This window comes from Ooceraea biroi, chromosome 6, assembly GCF_003672135.1.
Source record: "Ooceraea biroi isolate clonal line C1 chromosome 6, Obir_v5.4, whole genome shotgun sequence".
NCBI lineage: Eukaryota > Metazoa > Arthropoda > Insecta > Hymenoptera > Formicidae > Ooceraea > Ooceraea biroi.
The window spans coordinates 16,647,306-16,665,118 of record NC_039511.1 but is presented as its reverse complement, the minus strand read 5'-3'; the positions used below and the strand labels follow the sequence as shown (position 1 = coordinate 16,665,118).

Here is a 17,813-nt window from a genome sequence, read left to right as displayed (position 1 = left end):
TGCTTCAAAATACTCTTTTTTTCTTCTTTTAACTAAAAGAAGGATAGAAAATATTTTGTAGCATTTATAATGTTAAATGGACTGCACCTATAATCATTATAATAGATTTGCGCAAAAATTTCAACCAATGTCTCTCTCTCTCTCTCTTTCACGAGCCTAGTATTAAAGTCACAATATGGCATCCTCTACGGTTGACTTCCTGAAGTTTGCCATTCACGGTGTAAATATGACTTCCGATTGCGTTTCGCTGCGCAGGAAAACCGGAGTGAAAAAAAGAAAGAATTGAATAGAGGTATGGAAAGAAACGAAAACGTATATATTTTTTAAATTAGCAGTTGCTTCTGGTTTCCGTATATTCAGGTTTGGTTATGGATTTTTATAAAGCATTTAATCTGGTTATTTTTACACTTATTGTTTTATATTATTCAACATTGTATTTTATACCGGTTATTGCTGTATGTTGCACAGAAAGCGAGGAAAAAACGGGAAATGGATGAATTTGCGAGGTAATAAATTAAACAATAAAGAATTATACACTTTGAATTGTATTGCACACTCTGTTAAATCAAGATTAGCAGGTTGCATTTGCATCCAACTATTGTATGCAACCGAAGTAAAAACGCAGCACACAATGTTTCCGACATAAGAGAGGCATGTATCTACAATATACATTAAGCAACCTTCAACCTTGCACTTTGTTTTTTTTTACAATTGCCGGTTTTGCACGAAAAGTTGTTCTTGTTTCATAAAAGTTATTTATATAATGTTACATGCTTGTACATAACCTATTTTGTGCTGGTTAATTAAAGAAATGCACGTGCACGTGCATTTAAATTGTATGCTATAATACTAATATTGAATTTCTGCTTAGTTTCAGAGTATACATTAAAATCTTATAGATAATTTGTGAAATACATGGCAGGCAAAGAATTTTTGAAGTACCGTACACTATGTACGGAAGATGTAAATGATGAGATAGAAGGTCTTAATGAGAAGCTGATACAACTGTTAACACAAAAAGTCTCACCTCTGGTTACTAGAAGTAATCAATTATCATGTGATAGTAAAGTAGAAAGTAATAATTCTAAAGTAGAATTGGATGCATCCACTTCTTCATTGTTCAACCACTGCAAATATGAATGCTCACATCTGTATCATGACAGCCCTGTCAAAATATTACCAGTGCATCTTCCACCTATTGGTGTATTCTGGGACATTGAGAACTGCCAAGTTTGTCTTTCTTTCATTGAATCGATTTATCATTAAAACGTTTTTATCATGATATCTTGTACATCTTACGATAATATATTATAGGTTCCTAAGGGCAGATCCGCCATAGCAGTTACACAAGTAATTAGAGATAAATTTTTCAATGGCTATAGAGAAGCAGAATTTATCGTTGTTTGCGATGTTCAGAAGGAAAATAACCATATTATACAGGAACTGAACGATGCTCAAGTATGACGATTATTAATAGAAGTCTGTTCAAAATTGCAATATTATAAACTAAATATTATTATTCATATGTGCGATGTGTTGTAGGTTAATTTGATACACGTAGCCGCTACATGTAAGAATGCTGCGGACGAGAAACTTAAACAGTCCATTAGAAGATTCGCAGACATTCATGGCAGCCCAGCAGCTATAATCCTAATATCTGGCGATATTAATTTCGCTGCTGATCTCAGTGATCTGCGTCACAGGAAAAAGATTCATGTGATATTGCTGCATAAAAGAAATACCTCGGAAGCATTAATATTATGTGCTAATGAACATTATGATTTCACGGAGCTTATGGAACCATTACCGTCCAGAACTCCAGCAAAGGTATGAAAACTGGTATGTGAAGCTCGTAATATTGACAAGGGGATTTTTTTTATTTGCTATAATATATAAATTTATACAAAATCACGTTACGCTCTTCTACACTGTACTTATTAAATAAATACTATCAAGAGTGTATGCGTAGTATACTTTCTTTTGTCTGTAATTTCCAGCTATGTTTTTTTGTCTTATATGTATGTGTATACGTGTACGGTATGATTTATGCATCTCAGTGCATATATTACTTAAATTTATTTATAGTAACGTAACATACATGGTAAAGGTATTTTCGCTGATTCTATAGAAAGTCTGGCGTTTGTATACAGATAAACTGTATATATTAGTTGAGTTGGAGAATGCAAGAAATTTGCGTGTCCTTTTTTACAGTCCTCTCTTAATTTCACTTGGAATGTATTAGTTAAAATAAATGCATCGACTGCTTCAAATTTATAAGATCAATGAATACATATGATTTCAAATTTCTCACTCACGTATCAGCATGTATAGCCATAAAGATCCCATGGAATCGCTAGTAATTTTGATTGAAAGATCAATTAATCATTAGTTTTATGCTTTACAACGCATTAAAATTGATTGGCATGCAATGTTCCCCGTATACTTTTATCTTATCTATGATATATTTAACACTTTCAGGGTATTGAATCTTATGATCTTCTAGTTAGTAATCTTCCTGATGAAAAGGATGTCGCATTCATTAAGCGCCGTCTTAAGCAGTTATCTGAGAATTGTGGTGGTCGTGTGATAGACGTCCAGTCAAATACTTCCATTATACGTTTTACATCACAGAGTTCTGCAGACAGGTATATCAATCCTTTGATTCCCACAAGTATATTGAGAATTACATCAGAGATTGAATTGTTCAATCTTTCGTTCTTAAATTAGTTTTCTGAGAATATATTGTTTTATCATACCTTACATAATTGAATTGATATAACAAATTTTACGTTACATGTGATTTGATAAATTGGAACCGAAACAATTAGAATTTGAAATGATCTAAAATTTTGAAAGATTCTCTAGGCCGTTATAACGAGACCCTTCTCGTTTGTTCATTATCTGTGTACAAATTCCTGTATTGTGTGTATTCAAATAACCCGCTCTTACATCATGTAAACCAGCCTTTCACGTCCTTTCTTCTATCATTGGATCACCATATATGTACTAAAAAAAAAAGGAAAAACAGTTAAGTCTCCTTCCTTATGTATGAAAGTAGTAGGGATGAAAACATAAATAAGGAAGATTTGAAATATTAGCCAGCAATGTAACGAACACAGTGGTATCAAAGAACACACAATAAGCTTGCTCACTATTATATTATTAGCACGGATATCCCGGAGTTTATTAAAAAAAGTTTATTTTTATACAAAATATATACATATTAGTAATATTTATTGTTTTATTTAAATCTCAATCTTATCATAATGTTGATTTGATCTGCGATGAGTTCCATTTTTATTCGGAGTAAGTTATGTGTATTTTCTTATTGTCGTAGAAGAATACGTGCTGTTATATGTTTTAAGCAAATATGCATCTTAACTTTAAATAAAGTTTTAAATAGTAATTGTTAACTGCTGGCCAAGTCAATTCGTATATAAGTATTTGTACATTTTCCTGCCTGCAAGGTCATTTGCGAGAAGTGTGATTGTGCTTATTCTGTTCAGACTGTACAATAACAATGCGAATTTTTTCTCTTTGGTAGGGCTCAGAAACGTATGGATGGAGAATATATTCTGGGATCGAAAATATCTGTGAAATTTCTAAGTAAGGAGAAAGGATATATCGCAAAACATCTAGGTATGGTTACTGAATTTCTTTTCTTTCTAGACTGATGTGTAGTGCTTGATGGTAGTGCTTGATCGTTAACATTTTAATGCGACATTCTTTCAGGAAATATCATAACGCGAAATCGAGCAGTCAGCGAATCGGAAATTGTTACTAGTTCTAAGCAAAGCGGCTCTAAGCAAATGTATACTGCAAGTGCCTCTGTACTAGGGACAAGAACCCTCCAATACCCACATTATCAGTCATCGTCGCCAGTAGTGGGCGCCTATCCTGCTTACAATGCCCATTGTGCGCCCATCAATGTTCAACCATCTGGGTCAGTTTAATTCAGTATTACTGTGAAATTTACCATTTAAGTCTTACATTAGATAAATTATCCAAGTATTTCTATCCTTGTAATGATGACAATCCGAGAAAGAGCTCTAGAGTCGCGAGTAGATTTTTATCCTTGCTGATTCGGGCTATGAGCTTTGTCTTTGATCTTATCTGATAAAGTGCTAAAGAAACTTTATTGTGTGAGATTATAATGCCGATATAATATCTAACATTTGTGTTCTACATTTTATAGAATGATACAGCAACCTCCGTTTTTCTTTGGAAGATCATATCCAAGTAGTGGCGACGTGGCTTTCAATAGAACATACAATGAACTCCCTAGGATACAGTCGCCAATAATTTGGCCAGTTTCAAACCTTCAACAATATGGTCATTTATGGGAAGAACAATACAAAGTTAGTCCCTACGTATATGCAGATAATTATTCAAATTGAACTCTCTATTTATCTTTATCATCCCTATCTGTAATTTGTTATAATTATAGCCTATGTAATATTTGCTTGTACGATCTGATTAAATAATTTGTAGGTGGAGAAGCCAAAGGTACTGGGAAAACGAACTCACGTCTCGCAGGTTCGAGACAATAATATCGTTAGTAGTACAACTTCTCGCACTCCTGATGGTCTTCGGCGCATCAGAGGCACACACAGTTCGCTTACTCATGCTCCAGACTGGTTTGCAGGGCGACAATCATATAGTTCATTAACTGTTCCGCCTAATTATAATGGTGATTATTAGAAGGAAATTACTTTAGTTTTGTCTTGTGTTATATTTTATACTTTTATTGTGTTAATTAAATATAATTAATTTCATGTACCGTTGAATTGTAGGGCAAACCAATTCTTTTAAACGGCGTAGTCCATCCCCGTTGTACGATGCACCAACTAGAGAAAAAACCTCGTGGCATAGTCAGGTACTAATACGATACAGACTCTCTTCTTTCATTTCTTTATAGCGTCAGAAAAATCAATCAACTATTTTTCGTTTTAGAATCAACAGCAGATTTCTACACGAAACAACAAAACACCATCGCCTTACGAAAGCAGCATGTTACAGGGAACTGGACAACACAACCAAACCTCACGTTCGCATTTAAGCGATGCAGAAAACGAAGAAGTAGAGGTATTGTTATCGTCTTCATATTTCACATCGCTCATTATAACATGTTTATTATTTAATCTGTTCCTTTTCTAGAAATTTCTCAATCCTACAAATAATCGCAATGGATCTGGCAGCAATAATGGCACTAATACACCCATTGAATTACAAGTAACAAATTTAGATCAAAACATCGATATGAAGGACATGAAGCGAATTCTTTCTTCTGTATTCATGGAACATGTTTTGGTGGGTAATCATGTAATTTATTGAAAATATTATTCTTACATATGTCCCTCCATTATTTCCATTCGTTCCAATGATACGTGAATATCTCTTCCAGGTATTACATATTTCTATATTTATGCAATCAGACGGTAATTATGGCGCTAGTGTTAAAGTACCCTCACTGCAGGATGCGCAGTATGCAATTTCACAATTACATCGTCGCAAAATAGGCTACAAGCGTATTTTAATCTCATATGCTCACACCAGCGGACCAAACCCACAACTTATCCGCGCGCAAATTGTAATGCTGCTGCAAGAGGTTCCAGCGCACAAACTTCCGCTATTCAAATTTCGCGAAATGTACGAGAGCCGATTCATGATCTCTATAAGCATTTCCGAGTTGTTTAAGATGAAGGATGTGTGCATAATTACGGAAGATCCAAGCGGCAGAATGGTTTCGCTGAATCCAGATCACAGAAACACGCCGTCGCCGTGCTTCAGCAATACGATACAGGTATGCGATATATTGTTAGACGAAAATATAATTTGCAATGTAGCAGTACGTGCAGGCGTGTTACATGATGAATAAGAAAGCCGAGTTTGAGCTTTTCCAGTGACGGTAGAGCTATCGGTTCCCGCGACTGTTGAAAAGTTTTGATCACAATTTGAAGCGTATATATTGTCACACTGAATTAATACGTCAATACTCTTTTTTTTTTTTTTTAATGGTGGAGGATAATATATTTTAGATAAATAAGATAGTAAGTATACGATGTGATTCCAGGATGGACAAGTCAGGTTTCCGTATTGCACTATTCACATCTCGAAACCACTGTCCGACAAAGGTTGGGCGGAACAGGAAATGGCATCGTTGCCTAATGTAAAAATTTCGTTGAAACTTCTCGAGTCCCGTATGCAACAATTACTGTCATCACACAATGGCATTTTACCTTTACCAAGGTATCACAATTCGTATCAAGCTTTATAAACGAGTATTGTATTGTACATTATATTACTAAATAATTTACTAAATAATTTATAGTCTACCAAATTGTTACGAAGCTGAATTCAAAGAACAGATAGAAATTGTGGAGAATGGTGTGCCGTTGGAACATTTGGTATCATGTTTATCATCTGTTGACCTGAGACAAGATATCGGCAGCGTAAAGTATATTGTGTGGATAGGAAAAAAGGATCACGAAAATAATCACGATGGTAATTCTCTTTTACATGGCTGAATTCAAAGATGCTTATCAAATCTACGTAATACGTTGTTATTTCTTTTAGAAACCAAGTGCGTGAGTCCATCGCTCGCGAATCAGTTGGCTCTTTTTAGTCGCGAATTGGTAGATCTTCTGAAAACCGCTCCGCACTGCCAATTGCTCTTTAATCGATTTATACCAGCATATCACCATCATTTCGGACGGCAATGTAGAGTTGCTGATTACGGATTCACCAAACTAATTGATTTGCTAGAAGCGCTTACACATACTGTGCAAGTATGTAAAATCAGTAATGTATCTCGATCAAACAACATAAATTCCGTATGATTTGCCAATCGTCACGTATCCTTTCAGGTAATGGGTGAAGGTAATAAACGTGTCGTCACGCTGTCACATCGTGCTCAAGTACGCCGTTTCACTTCGGATTTATTAAGAGTGCTAAAGTCAAAAGCCAGCAAACAAGTAGCACTTTCAGAGTTCCCCAATGTTTATTCTAGAGTAATAGGTAAATACGTTTGTTGTACGTATATTGGTACATTTAATTAAAAACAAGTGATTACCTTTTTGCATCTTTTTCTACAGCAAAACCATGGGATATTGTCGATTATGGTGTATGTCATATCGAGGATATTCTCAGTGAGGTGTCTGAAAATACAGTTGTTGTAACGCCTATTGAGAATGGTGATAAGATGATAGCCATTCCGAAACGTGAACAAACTGCGGAAGAAATTGAACGGACGAAATTATTTGCCAAAGAAGTGCGTGATTAGCAAATTCTCTTCATGAGAGATAATTAAATTATGATTAAAATAACTCTTTATAATTTAACAGGTTGTCGAATTACTGCAACACGCACCTCAATGCAGAATGTTGTTCAATAAATTCGTACCTTCCTATCATCATCACTTTGGTCATCAGTGCCGTGTGTCTGATTATGGATTTACCAAATTGATCGAATTATTCGAAGCTATTCCAGACGTAGTCAAGATCGAGGAAGTAAATGGAGGCGAAAGACAAATATGCTTGACCGAAAAAGAGGGTCTTAAAGTGCTCTCTGAACAGATATCGAAGCTAGTGTCGCGTACCAGAGGTGGCCTCAGTGTCTCGAGCATCGCTCAAACGTTCCTTCATCAGTTCGGTTATGCGCTACGTCCCGAGTTATTCGGTTGCAGTTCCATGTTACAGCTCATGCAAAAACTTGCAGATACCATTCAGGTAACACGATGTCACGTACGATCTGCTGCCAACGATAATACTTTTAATATGTTTTTTACGTCAAAGTGTATTTGGGATTTCTTTTATTGCAGATCATAGATTTGGCCACAGGACCTGCCATCATCACCATAGATAAATCGCATTTGCAGCAAACTACCCTTCAGTGCCGACGTATATTGATGGATCAATTTGAGTATAAAATGCCTGTCAGAGAATTTGTTCAACAATACTCTCAATATTACACGAAGCAATGTAATTTAGAAGAGTTCAGAAAAGATCTGACAAATGTTATTCAGGTATATATAACTTTGCCGAATGTTTTTTCGCTCCCTAAATTTCTAAATAGTCGCGATAAACAAACAAAATACAACAAGTTTTCAAAAAGAAAAAGATTTATCATTATTTGCACTTTTATTTGACTTCGCCTCGAAGCGTTAAAGGGATCAATTAAGACTAAATGATCGAAAGAGCATTTGTTATGTCCTGATAATATCTCTTACAGTTTATGATAATAAACGGCGAACAATTCATCGAACTGACGCCATTGCATCGCTTTGCCTGTGATCTTTATCGCGTAATGATAAATTATGGTAGTGCAGTGAACTTGTCACAGTTCGATGTAATATACACGCGTATCACGGGTTCGCCTTGTAAACCTGCACAGTATGGTTTCCCAACAATAACTGCACTTTTACAAGCGTTACCTTGCACCGTAACGATAAAAGAGACAAGAAAGAAAGAAGCGATTATTTATTTAAATAAAAAGTTAGCTGGTAGGTAACAATCAATATGTATCTTTCTAACGCATTGCCACCTATATCGATATCTGTATCGATTACGCTAATATAAATATCGTGTTTTTTTAAGCTGCAGCTGGTATACATTTGCCAACAATATACAAGCCGATTTCGTCCTATCAGGATGCAGATTCCAGCAATGAATCATTTGAGAGTGATTCTTCCCTCCGTGCAAATATTTCTAGTGTCCGTGGCGTGATGAGCCAACAAGAAAAGTGGTTCGATCAATTAGAAGACATGAATTCTTGGAAAGCACAACTCGATAAAATTGTCTGGGCAGAGAATCGTGACAAGCATTGGAAAAACTTGCCAAATTCGGAGATCCATCCGATTAATTGGCCGGAAAACGACAATGAGAGCTTTATAAACAACCTAATACGCACACCGATGATGCAACGTAATTTTCCTCCGCCGCCACCTAAGCCCGATTCTCCGCCCGAGGTATCATATGTGCGCGTGCATATATATTATCAATTATTAATTTATTATAGGCTTTTCTATTATTGTTTAGACATACTTTTTATTTATATTTATTCTTAAAAATTTTCTTTTATCTTTGTATACATTTAACGAGAAACTGAATTTACCAACTTAATTTACCAACATACTTTCTTACAGGATACTGCATGCAAAAAAGAACATTGGATCTCATCGCTTTGGATGTCCCCAACGAAATTTACGTATCCACAAGATGAACATTCCACGAATGTACAGGTATGATTCTCTTTTTATTTAATGTATTGTAAATACAATTTTAATATTTACAAGAAATTATTTTATTTTCTTCCTGTTCTATATGGATGACACATGACATCTGACATGGATGTTTCAGGTTCCACCGTTAACTTTACCCAGTTGGAATCAGATCCTGTCCGGCGACGGTACATCGAACTTACTGTCACCCACCAAAAATCTGTTGCCTGCTGCCGCGAATCCCTTGTATCCGCCTACTTCTCCGTATTATGCCAAGTCCGTTGTTGCACCACATCCATCCGAGCTGCCACTTCCCTCTTTATCACTTACACCTAAGAAGAAGTCGACAGATAGTCAGAGAAAGCCCGCCACTAATGCGCGAATGCATTTCAATCTTCCAAATCTCAATCTTCAAAGTTCCGAAAGTGACGATAACGCTATCGATGATGATCAGAGCAGCGACAATCATGGCGTCTCCAGTAAGCCTTGTGAGTATTATATGGTGTATTATGCGAAAACTTATTTTTTATATTTCAGTATATTGTTGCACACGTATTGTGCCAAGGTATTCTTTATATCTTAATATCACGAGATTATTATGTTTTTCCAATAGTTAAAGGCAAAAGGCGTCTGGCGGCCCAGTTCAATCAACCGATCGAGCAGTAGACAAAAGAAAAAATATATTAAAAATTAATACGCACAGCCGATTAAAGCCGATTAAATTCAATAAATCTCTCTTCACTCGGAAATAGTAGCAGACTGTGGACTTTAACGTTTTGATAAATCGACACTCAAAATGGGTTTAGATTACCTATACATTGTTTCATGGATGGTAGGTACTACATTTCATTCATATAAGAAATTTATCGTAAATTTGCGTGTAGATTAAACGTGTATGCAAATTCATAGAGATAAGTTATACAGTACAAGTTATTTTCTAAACGCATTAAGGGATACATCGAACAGATAGGTATGATCATTATAACCAGGATCGTAACGTGAAATGTATAAGTGACATTTATTATCAAATGACGTGCTGATGATTAGGAAACATGTAGCATTTTTCATACTGTGATATAGAATATAAAAGAAAGCGAAACTCGATAGTAATAATATATCGGAAAGAAAGTTTGGAATAACAAGATTAATTTTTCAGCAAATTATGCATAAAAAAATCGTTCAATGCATTCAATTGTAATTGCTTTTAGTCGTTTTTTTTATATATATATATATCGCGTCTTGTTTTATTAATAATTTATTATTGTATATCATTTTCAGATCTTATGTTTTGTATCGAATTTACAATCAATTTTAACTTGATTGTTTCGTCTACTTAACAGTACATGTCATAAAATAATTTATATTTGTCTTTTCACGTTTGCATATATCCAGGAAAAAATTCGACAATATCTCATAATTATCACATCTTAACGTAATTAATTTTCCCGTGTAATTCAATTATTGTTCAACAGCTTCTTCCAATTTGCTTAATTAGCTTTTTATTGTCGAAAATGTGCGAGTCGCCCATATCCATATGACATATTGTATGTCTGAAAAACATATTATTTGTAATTATTTGCAACTATGTGAAATTCTCTCTCGTCTATCTCCATCTGTACAATTGTCTGTCTTCATCTGTATATTTTACTCACTTCGCGAATTTTTCATCATTACAATTTGATACATTTTTCATAGCGCAATGTATAATTTTATGAATTTTTGTTACGGATAAATGAATATATATTACGAATATAACAATGATGCAAAATTGAGATACGATAAGAATACGATGTTACAAGTCGCTGCAGAAATCCACAATATGCAAGGAATTTTATGGATAAAAGATGTTTCAATGTTTAGAAATTAGTACTATTATTTAGTATAGAAATACGCAAAATAGTGGTGCGACATGACATAAAATTTTAACAGAGATCATCGAGACAAATTCGTCCGATACTATTAAATGGCGATAAGTATCACCGTAATTTTATTTAAAGAGACGAAACAAGTGTGTAAAGCTTGCACCAAATATTTCTGTATAAGCATCCATTGCACATTTTTCTTTAAAGAGGGCAAAATGTGACTGATAATAGATTTCTTTTAGATAACATTTTGCTGATTATATTAAATGCATAATATAAGCCACGTAATAAGAATATCGCTCTCTTTGAATTGTATAGAAAGATAAATTATCTCACTTTTAATCTTTATACTTTATGCTCATCATATATGTGACATGGATGTATAATAATTTGCAGCATGAAAGATTTTTATATTGTACTCTAGGGTTATTACTATAACAAATTCATTGTTTTATGCGATATTAATTAGCAACCTATCGCCATATTCCGAACTTATCACTCTGTTTATAAAGAAAACGTTTTTTGAAAAATATTACCGAGATACCTAATGTTCATGCTATCTTCATTGAATTATTTAAACATTTTGTGATACAAGTGATCAAGTGACAGGCAGATATCAAGTGTTACATAATTACAAGGATTGTAGTGTTCCGTGACATTTTTAATTTTTAATATTTTGTTTATTTATTCGTATTAAAAGAGATAGTCTTGTTACTGTGTTTACTGTGTATATTTATGCATAAGAGAATGAATCCTATTAGATTTTATATTTACATTGAAAATTTTGTATACACGTTTTGTAGAAAAAATTTTAATTCAATCAGCGATATCTTACGTCGTTTAATGCATACCACTGCGTAAGATATTTCATATGAATAGTTTGTCTTGCGTCGAAAATGCGATATCGTAAAAGTTTTACATGTATTCAGTTTACTTTAGCATACTAAATGATTGATAAATTGTCTAGTTATATTAATAGGAACATAATGTCGAAATAGAGAAAATTGTAAATGAGATTAATGTGCACAAGATGATTTTATTGTAATAACAAAAGAAACTCTAATGTATGAATCATAAAGGTGGAATTGTCTAAACGAGTATTTCGTAAATTAATTTGATATACATGTACAATAATTATAATCTTTTTATATATTGTACAATAATAAAACAGAGAGAGATTTGTTCATTCAATATTGTAAAATTTGCTGTGTTACATTATTTCATACTATGTAGTATAAAGTACAAGGTATGAATCATTACGTGAAAGAAACGAAGGTGAAAAGAACGAAGGTGGAATTGTGATAAATTATTTTTTTTATTCCAAGTTCTTAATATCTTTTCATTCATAATATAATCTGTACATTAATGCAAACCTACATTTTGCACCTGTAACTTGCAAATGTGTTTACCATTAAATAACCATCTACGATATCAGTGTCAATTGTTATATTGCCTTGGTTGCTTTGGTCTTCATGCCACTACCAACTGGGCCGTGACGGCGCTCCCAGATCATACGATGTTTCTGCTTCATGTATGCGTGTTTCACATTTATAACTACTCCCATATCACCATCTGCATATTTATGACTTTTAATAGAGATACTATAAATTTCTTTTCTAATGTTTTTCTGCTATGGTTTGTATAAATTTCTATGCCATGACTCTTTAGCTATCCTTGACACATTTGCATGAAATATGTATGAAATAAATACGTACATTTTATAAACCAATTTGTAGCCGCTTCCTCATAAATGTTTCTTAAATCATCACACACATGTTTGTCCTCGCCGTGATAGAAAGCACATTGTTCAAAACGACTTCTCAAAATGTATACAATTTCATCGTCCACCAATCTACATTCAGAAACAAAATTGAAACAAGATTAATTAATCGAAGCTAATTTGTGATGTATTATATATTATTATTGTCGATTAAATTAAATATCTACTTTATTTTCTAAATATTCATATAACTTTACTTATCACGACAGAATTGAGAATTTGCCTCGACATAACAAACTACATCATCGGTATAACATTCGTCGATCGTGGGTACACGACGGAACTGTTGATGGTACCATGGATATTTCTTTTGATTCGGCTCCACGAATTTTTCTACAATGGGAATTGTCCATTTAACTCGTAGCATAACATAACCAAAACACATAAATGATTAGATAATACCTCGAACATAAGTGACTGGCGTGTCAATCATGTAATATATAGCGTTTACCATTCTAGTTAAAATATTTTGGTCTGCCATCGTTTCAGAACGAAGCAAATTTAATTAATAACTAATATTTCTTTTAAATAATTGTAAATTCGGGTTCGTGCAACTTATCACACAATTTTGTGCACGAGTGCACGACACTGCACGGCAGTACGGCTTTGCCATCTAATACATCTAGTGTAGATGGCGAATTTTGTATGAGGAATGTGAAGCCAAAAGAATAAGATGAAAAAGGACTAAGGAGAATTTGATTGGCTATGCCATCTTGTAAGATTCGACCTAGGGAATTTTTGTTCTTAAAGTTTTCATCGAGTCTCATCCAAGTATAAAAGTAGTGTTCGTCTCTCTCATCCTCCATTTTCTTCATCGCATTCACCAGTGGTATCATGGTAAGAGTCTGTTCCATTTACAAAAATCGAAGAAAATCTATAACATCCATTAACACAAACATTGTAAAGTTTTATATTATTACTTTTAAACATATCGTTCAAACTTTTAAATATATATTGCAGTTGATATCAAAATTATTAATCGCGTTTCGTAAAGATAAAGAAGTTTTTGTATGATGTGTGGTTTCTTATACAACTTGTGGTATTTCATTTACCATTATTATTATCATGATGATACAAGCTAAAAGTTTATGGTTTTCTACTGAATAACCATGAGGAAAATATTCTAGGGCGGTCTGATACATATATTTTTAATAAAAACAATTATCGCATTCTTGTATCACGTGTTTCACATTTCTCCATTTTATCGTGTTATAGTCTCATAGGAAATTCAGTGCTCCTCGGCATGGTTCGATGGGGTTCTACCCAAAGAAAAGATCTCAAAGGCATCGTGGAAAGGTAAAGGCTTTTCCAAAAGATGATCCCAGCAAACCTGTGCATTTAACAGCTTTTATTGGTTACAAAGCTGGTATGACTCATGTTGTGAGGGAAGCAGATCGTCCTGGATCAAGTAAGTATTTACAAGAGGTCTGCCTTATAATATATAATATATTAATGTTCAATACTTAAAGTATAATTAAACCAAATATTAACGTTATAAATTTGAAAAAAACTGCTTTACATTTTTTTCGTAGACATTTTTCTTAGCATTTTACAAACAATAAGCCTACAATGAATGTGTTAATTTAGATGTTGATTAATGCAGGAATGCGTAAATTCACCCAGATTGCAATATGCGAGTTGTTTCTAATACAATATGCTTTTAATATTATCATGTCAAAGAATAACATTGTGTGCTGCTCAAGCAGAATGATTGGCAGCAAAGTAATTCCATAAGCTCTTTGGAGTCCATCGACCATTGAGATAAACCTCCTACAGTTTAAAATCAAAAGAATATTTTTTTACTGAAATCAAGCATGAAAGCCTCTTTTTATGAGTTAATTTAAACATTAATTGCTTGTTTACAGAGGTAAATAAGAAGGAGATTGTAGAAGCAGTTACTATCCTTGAGACACCACCAATAATTGTGGTTGGTCTTGTTGGATATATTGAAACGCCACATGGACTTAGAGCACTTGCTACTGTTTGGGCAGAACATTTGTCAGAGGATTGTCGCAGACGGTTTTACAAGAACTGGTTAGTACTAGTCGCTTTTGCGTTTGTATATAACTGTCACGTCATTAAGTAATACCTTGCCCATGCATGATACATAGAAGCAAAGTACGTTTCACAAACTTTGAAATTTATTGGGCAATTTTCACTGAGATAAAATATATATCTTTATACATATATGTATATATTTGTACAATGGCACTAAAAAAAACGCTACTATAGCTCTCCGCTCACATGATGAGAGTAATCTTTTGGATATAGCCACTGAAACTAAGTTTTAACATGGTTAGTCCAAAAAGTGTGTTTAGTCTCCGCTCATCACGATGAGACTGACACGTTACAGGAATATATAGGTGGCATATCATGATGTGTGTCACGCAACGGACATTGCAATTGATTTTCTACATAGGTACAAGAGCAAGAAGAAGGCATTTACAAAAGCATCGAAGAAATGGCAAGACGAGCTTGGCCGCAAATCTATTGAGGCAGATTTAAAAAAAATCAAGAAGTATTGCAGTGTCATTCGCATTATCGCTCATACTCAGGTAACGAAACATTGAAAACTTATATACTTACGACATGTTAATCTGGGTGTCGATCAATATAGAATTATGTTGATCCACCTGGATTGCAGTGCGAGAGCTGCCTTTAATGCAGTATGGTCTCAACACTGCCGTGTCGAAGAATAACATTGTGCGCTGCTCATGCAGAATGCATAAAAGCAAGGTATATTCCATAAACTCTTTGGAGTCCATTGGACATTGACCATTGAGATAAACCATGCCTAGTACAGTTTCCTATTAAAATCGAAATCGGTATCGTATGAATCGGCAATACAGTTTAAAAATAAAATTACACACATTACTATTACATTTGGTGTTATGCAAAACAAGATTTCATTCTTTGCCTATTAGATGAAGTTATTGAGGCAGCGTCAGAAGAAAGCTCACATTATGGAGATCCAATTGAATGGAGGTACTGTTGAAGACAAAGTGCAGTGGGCACGCGAACATCTGGAGAAACCCGTGCCTATTAGTAATGTGTTCGCAGCTGATGAAATGATCGACGTGATTGGCGTAACCAAGGGCAAGGGTTACAAAGGTATTTTATTATTTCGTATATTGGTGTGTGCTGCTCATCTCTTTTTTCCCTGAAATTGTTCTCTCCCTCCTTTCTACCTCACCAGACAACCCTGAGAAGCATGCATTTATAGTAGAAAACTTCTTTAGGACTATGTGATGAAAGAAGCATGTTGTGTATTATCTGATTATTGTGAAGATAGAATCATGCTGCCTTCCTACTGAAAGTCCTTAACCAAAGAAGATTGATTAACTGATTGATGAATGAAATTCATCTCTCCCCATTCAGCAAACGCACGTAATTCGAACATTGATATCTTTCCTGCTTCTTAGGTGTTACGTCCAGATGGCACACCAAGAAATTGCCACGCAAAACGCACAAGGGTTTGAGAAAAGTCGCCTGTATCGGTGCGTGGCATCCCAGCCGCGTGTCATTCACTGTCGCACGTGCAGGTCAGAAAGGATATCATCATCGTACCGAGATGAATAAGAAAGTCTACAGGATTGGACAGGGTATCCACACTAAAGACGGCAAGGTAATTGTCACATTAAAGATTGCAGAATTTTAGCGCCTCTTCTCTAAATCAATCTCTTTAAGACGCATAAAAGGATTGATTTTGTATATTTTAAAGAGGCCAGACCAAAGTTACTTACTCATAGTACCTGAAGAAATGTTTTGCTCATACTTTAGGTCTCCAAGTAAAGTTACATGCATACAAACAAAAATTAAATATTATATTTATTCAATTTTAATAATTAACGAGACTGATACTTATATTCTATTTCTCTATATCTAGATCGTAAAAAACAACGCTTCGACGGAGTACGATCTTACCGAAAAAACTATCACGCCTATGGGTGGCTTTCCGCATTACGGTGAAGTGAACAACGACTTTATCATGATCAAAGGATGCTGCATGGGTCCGAAGAAACGTGTAATCACTCTCAGAAAGGTAATAATAGAACTATTGGCGAGCAATAATACACTAATAATAATCCTCGTGTTTCGATGATGTATTTTCAAAGAGCCTAAATATCTGTTGATCACGATGATAGTTAAATGATAGGACTGAGAGAATACTTGACATTACTAATTAACATTTATTCATCTACATTTATTCTTAATATTAAAATATGTTTTGCAGTCTTTGTTAGTGCACACAAGGAGATCCGCGCTGGAGAAGATCAACCTTAAGTTTATCGATACCAGTTCGAAATTCGGACACGGTCGCTTCCAGACTGCCGCCGATAAGGCCTCCTTCATGGGACAACTCAAAAAGGATCGGTTGCGCGAGGATAAAACACAAGCTAGCAGCTCGACACCAAATACCGCAGCTGCACAATAAAATTGTCCGTTCTATACTACACATTATCAACATGATGATGGACGTATCATATTAACATTTATATTGAAGAATAAAGTATTAGGCATGCAAATTGATCCGATGTTTTTATTTAAAAAAAATTAAGCCTTTATTACAAATAAGTAATGAACATCTCAATCTTTGAAATAGTTTTTTAAAAACTGGCTGTAATCCAGTTTCAAATTCTTCAGAAACTCTATTCTTTTCCTTCTTTTAAATAAAAAAAAAAGATGTTTTAAAGAATGCTTTGTAACTGGATAGCAATCCATTGCGATTTCCTTGTGAGCGATGAAAGTTTACTACCCAAGCTTATCAATTTGTCCAGACGGCTGTCTTTGCTTTTTCTACCCAATAAAAATCTATTTCGTACTCTCGCGCCAATCATTTCTTGTTTTCATGTCTCTCGACGCTTACACAATCAATTCTCGGCGCATCCAGAGACTGATTTCGATATCGCTCACATTTGAATTTTTGAATGTAAGAAACGCCACCTCGTTCCTG

The 17,813-nt window shown here is 34.4% G+C and overlaps 3 protein-coding genes and 1 non-coding gene across 13 annotated transcripts; 3 read left to right on the top strand and 1 right to left on the bottom strand.

The window, feature by feature from the left end:
* Nucleotides 1-155: 155 nt before the first annotated feature.
* LOC105284488 (meiosis regulator and mRNA stability factor 1) lies at nucleotides 156-12,176 on the top strand. 9 transcript variants are annotated; one of them, XM_026970143.1, is made up of 26 exons: nucleotides 156-292; nucleotides 469-506; nucleotides 872-1,230; nucleotides 1,315-1,458; nucleotides 1,543-1,827; nucleotides 2,479-2,645; nucleotides 3,545-3,639; nucleotides 3,733-3,943; nucleotides 4,196-4,358; nucleotides 4,492-4,690; nucleotides 4,794-4,876; nucleotides 4,954-5,085; nucleotides 5,158-5,310; nucleotides 5,405-5,803; nucleotides 6,074-6,249; nucleotides 6,332-6,504; nucleotides 6,577-6,788; nucleotides 6,867-7,017; nucleotides 7,095-7,270; nucleotides 7,344-7,727; nucleotides 7,820-8,023; nucleotides 8,230-8,500; nucleotides 8,595-8,965; nucleotides 9,143-9,238; nucleotides 9,357-9,705; nucleotides 9,831-12,176. In XM_026970143.1, the coding sequence occupies exons 3-26, from the start codon at nucleotides 916-918 to the stop codon at nucleotides 9,881-9,883; spliced, it is 4,962 nt and encodes a 1,653-aa protein (XP_026825944.1). In that variant the 5' UTR covers nucleotides 156-292; nucleotides 469-506; nucleotides 872-915; the 3' UTR covers nucleotides 9,884-12,176. The 9 variants fall into 9 exon arrangements, with proteins under 9 accessions (XP_026825944.1, XP_019888893.1, XP_019888895.1 ...); XM_020033336.2 differs by having other exon boundaries at nucleotides 159-360; nucleotides 878-1,230; XM_026970142.1 differs by having other exon boundaries at nucleotides 159-360.
* Nucleotides 12,177-12,377: 201 nt separating this feature from the next.
* LOC105284487 (NADH dehydrogenase [ubiquinone] 1 beta subcomplex subunit 10) lies at nucleotides 12,378-13,467 on the bottom strand. The gene is made up of 4 exons (XM_011348036.3): nucleotides 13,262-13,467; nucleotides 13,057-13,192; nucleotides 12,795-12,931; nucleotides 12,378-12,651 (listed from the first exon to the last, which is right to left on the bottom strand). Exons 1-4 carry the CDS (start codon nucleotides 13,338-13,340, stop codon nucleotides 12,524-12,526), a joined length of 480 nt encoding a protein of 159 aa, XP_011346338.1. The 5' UTR covers nucleotides 13,341-13,467; the 3' UTR covers nucleotides 12,378-12,523.
* Nucleotides 13,468-13,594: 127 nt separating this feature from the next.
* On the top strand, nucleotides 13,595-17,389 carry LOC105284489 (60S ribosomal protein L3). 2 transcript variants are annotated; one of them, XM_011348038.3, is made up of 8 exons: nucleotides 13,598-13,696; nucleotides 14,075-14,267; nucleotides 14,725-14,893; nucleotides 15,279-15,414; nucleotides 15,784-15,970; nucleotides 16,282-16,484; nucleotides 16,746-16,901; nucleotides 17,094-17,389. In XM_011348038.3, exons 1-8 carry the CDS (start codon nucleotides 13,694-13,696, stop codon nucleotides 17,292-17,294), a joined length of 1,248 nt encoding a protein of 415 aa, XP_011346340.1. In that variant the 5' UTR covers nucleotides 13,598-13,693; the 3' UTR covers nucleotides 17,295-17,389. The 2 variants fall into 2 exon arrangements, 1 of the variants encoding a protein (XP_011346340.1); XR_002193669.2 differs by lacking the exons at nucleotides 16,282-16,484; nucleotides 16,746-16,901; nucleotides 17,094-17,389 and adding an exon at nucleotides 15,504-15,595 and having other exon boundaries at nucleotides 13,595-13,696; nucleotides 15,784-15,921.
* On the top strand, nucleotides 13,925-14,000 carry LOC113562226. The gene has a single exon (XR_003406739.1). It is a non-coding gene; the product is annotated as a small nucleolar RNA U43 (small nucleolar RNA).
* Nucleotides 17,390-17,813: the final 424 nt, after the last annotated feature.

Coding starts and splice junctions, on each gene's coding strand:
- LOC105284488 (XM_026970143.1), top strand. CDS start 916: ATGGCAGGCAAAGAATTTTTGAAGTACCGTACACTATGTACGGAAGAT. Junction 6,250..6,331: donor GGCATTTTACCTTTACCAAG/GTATCACAATTC, acceptor AATAATTTATAG/TCTACCAAATTGTTACGAAG. Junction 6,789..6,866: donor CGCTTACACATACTGTGCAA/GTATGTAAAATC, acceptor GTATCCTTTCAG/GTAATGGGTGAAGGTAATAA.
- LOC105284489 (XM_011348038.3), top strand. Junction 15,415..15,783: donor GCATTATCGCTCATACTCAG/GTAACGAAACAT, acceptor TTTGCCTATTAG/ATGAAGTTATTGAGGCAGCG. Junction 16,902..17,093: donor GTGTAATCACTCTCAGAAAG/GTAATAATAGAA, acceptor TATGTTTTGCAG/TCTTTGTTAGTGCACACAAG.
- LOC105284487 (XM_011348036.3), bottom strand. CDS start 13,340: ATGGCAGACCAAAATATTTTAACTAGAATGGTAAACGCTATATATTAC. Junction 12,932..13,056: donor TCTCAATTCTGTCGTGATAA/GTAAAGTTATAT, acceptor TTCTGAATGTAG/ATTGGTGGACGATGAAATTG. Junction 12,652..12,794: donor TACAAATTGGTTTATAAAAT/GTACGTATTTAT, acceptor ATAAATATGCAG/ATGGTGATATGGGAGTAGTT.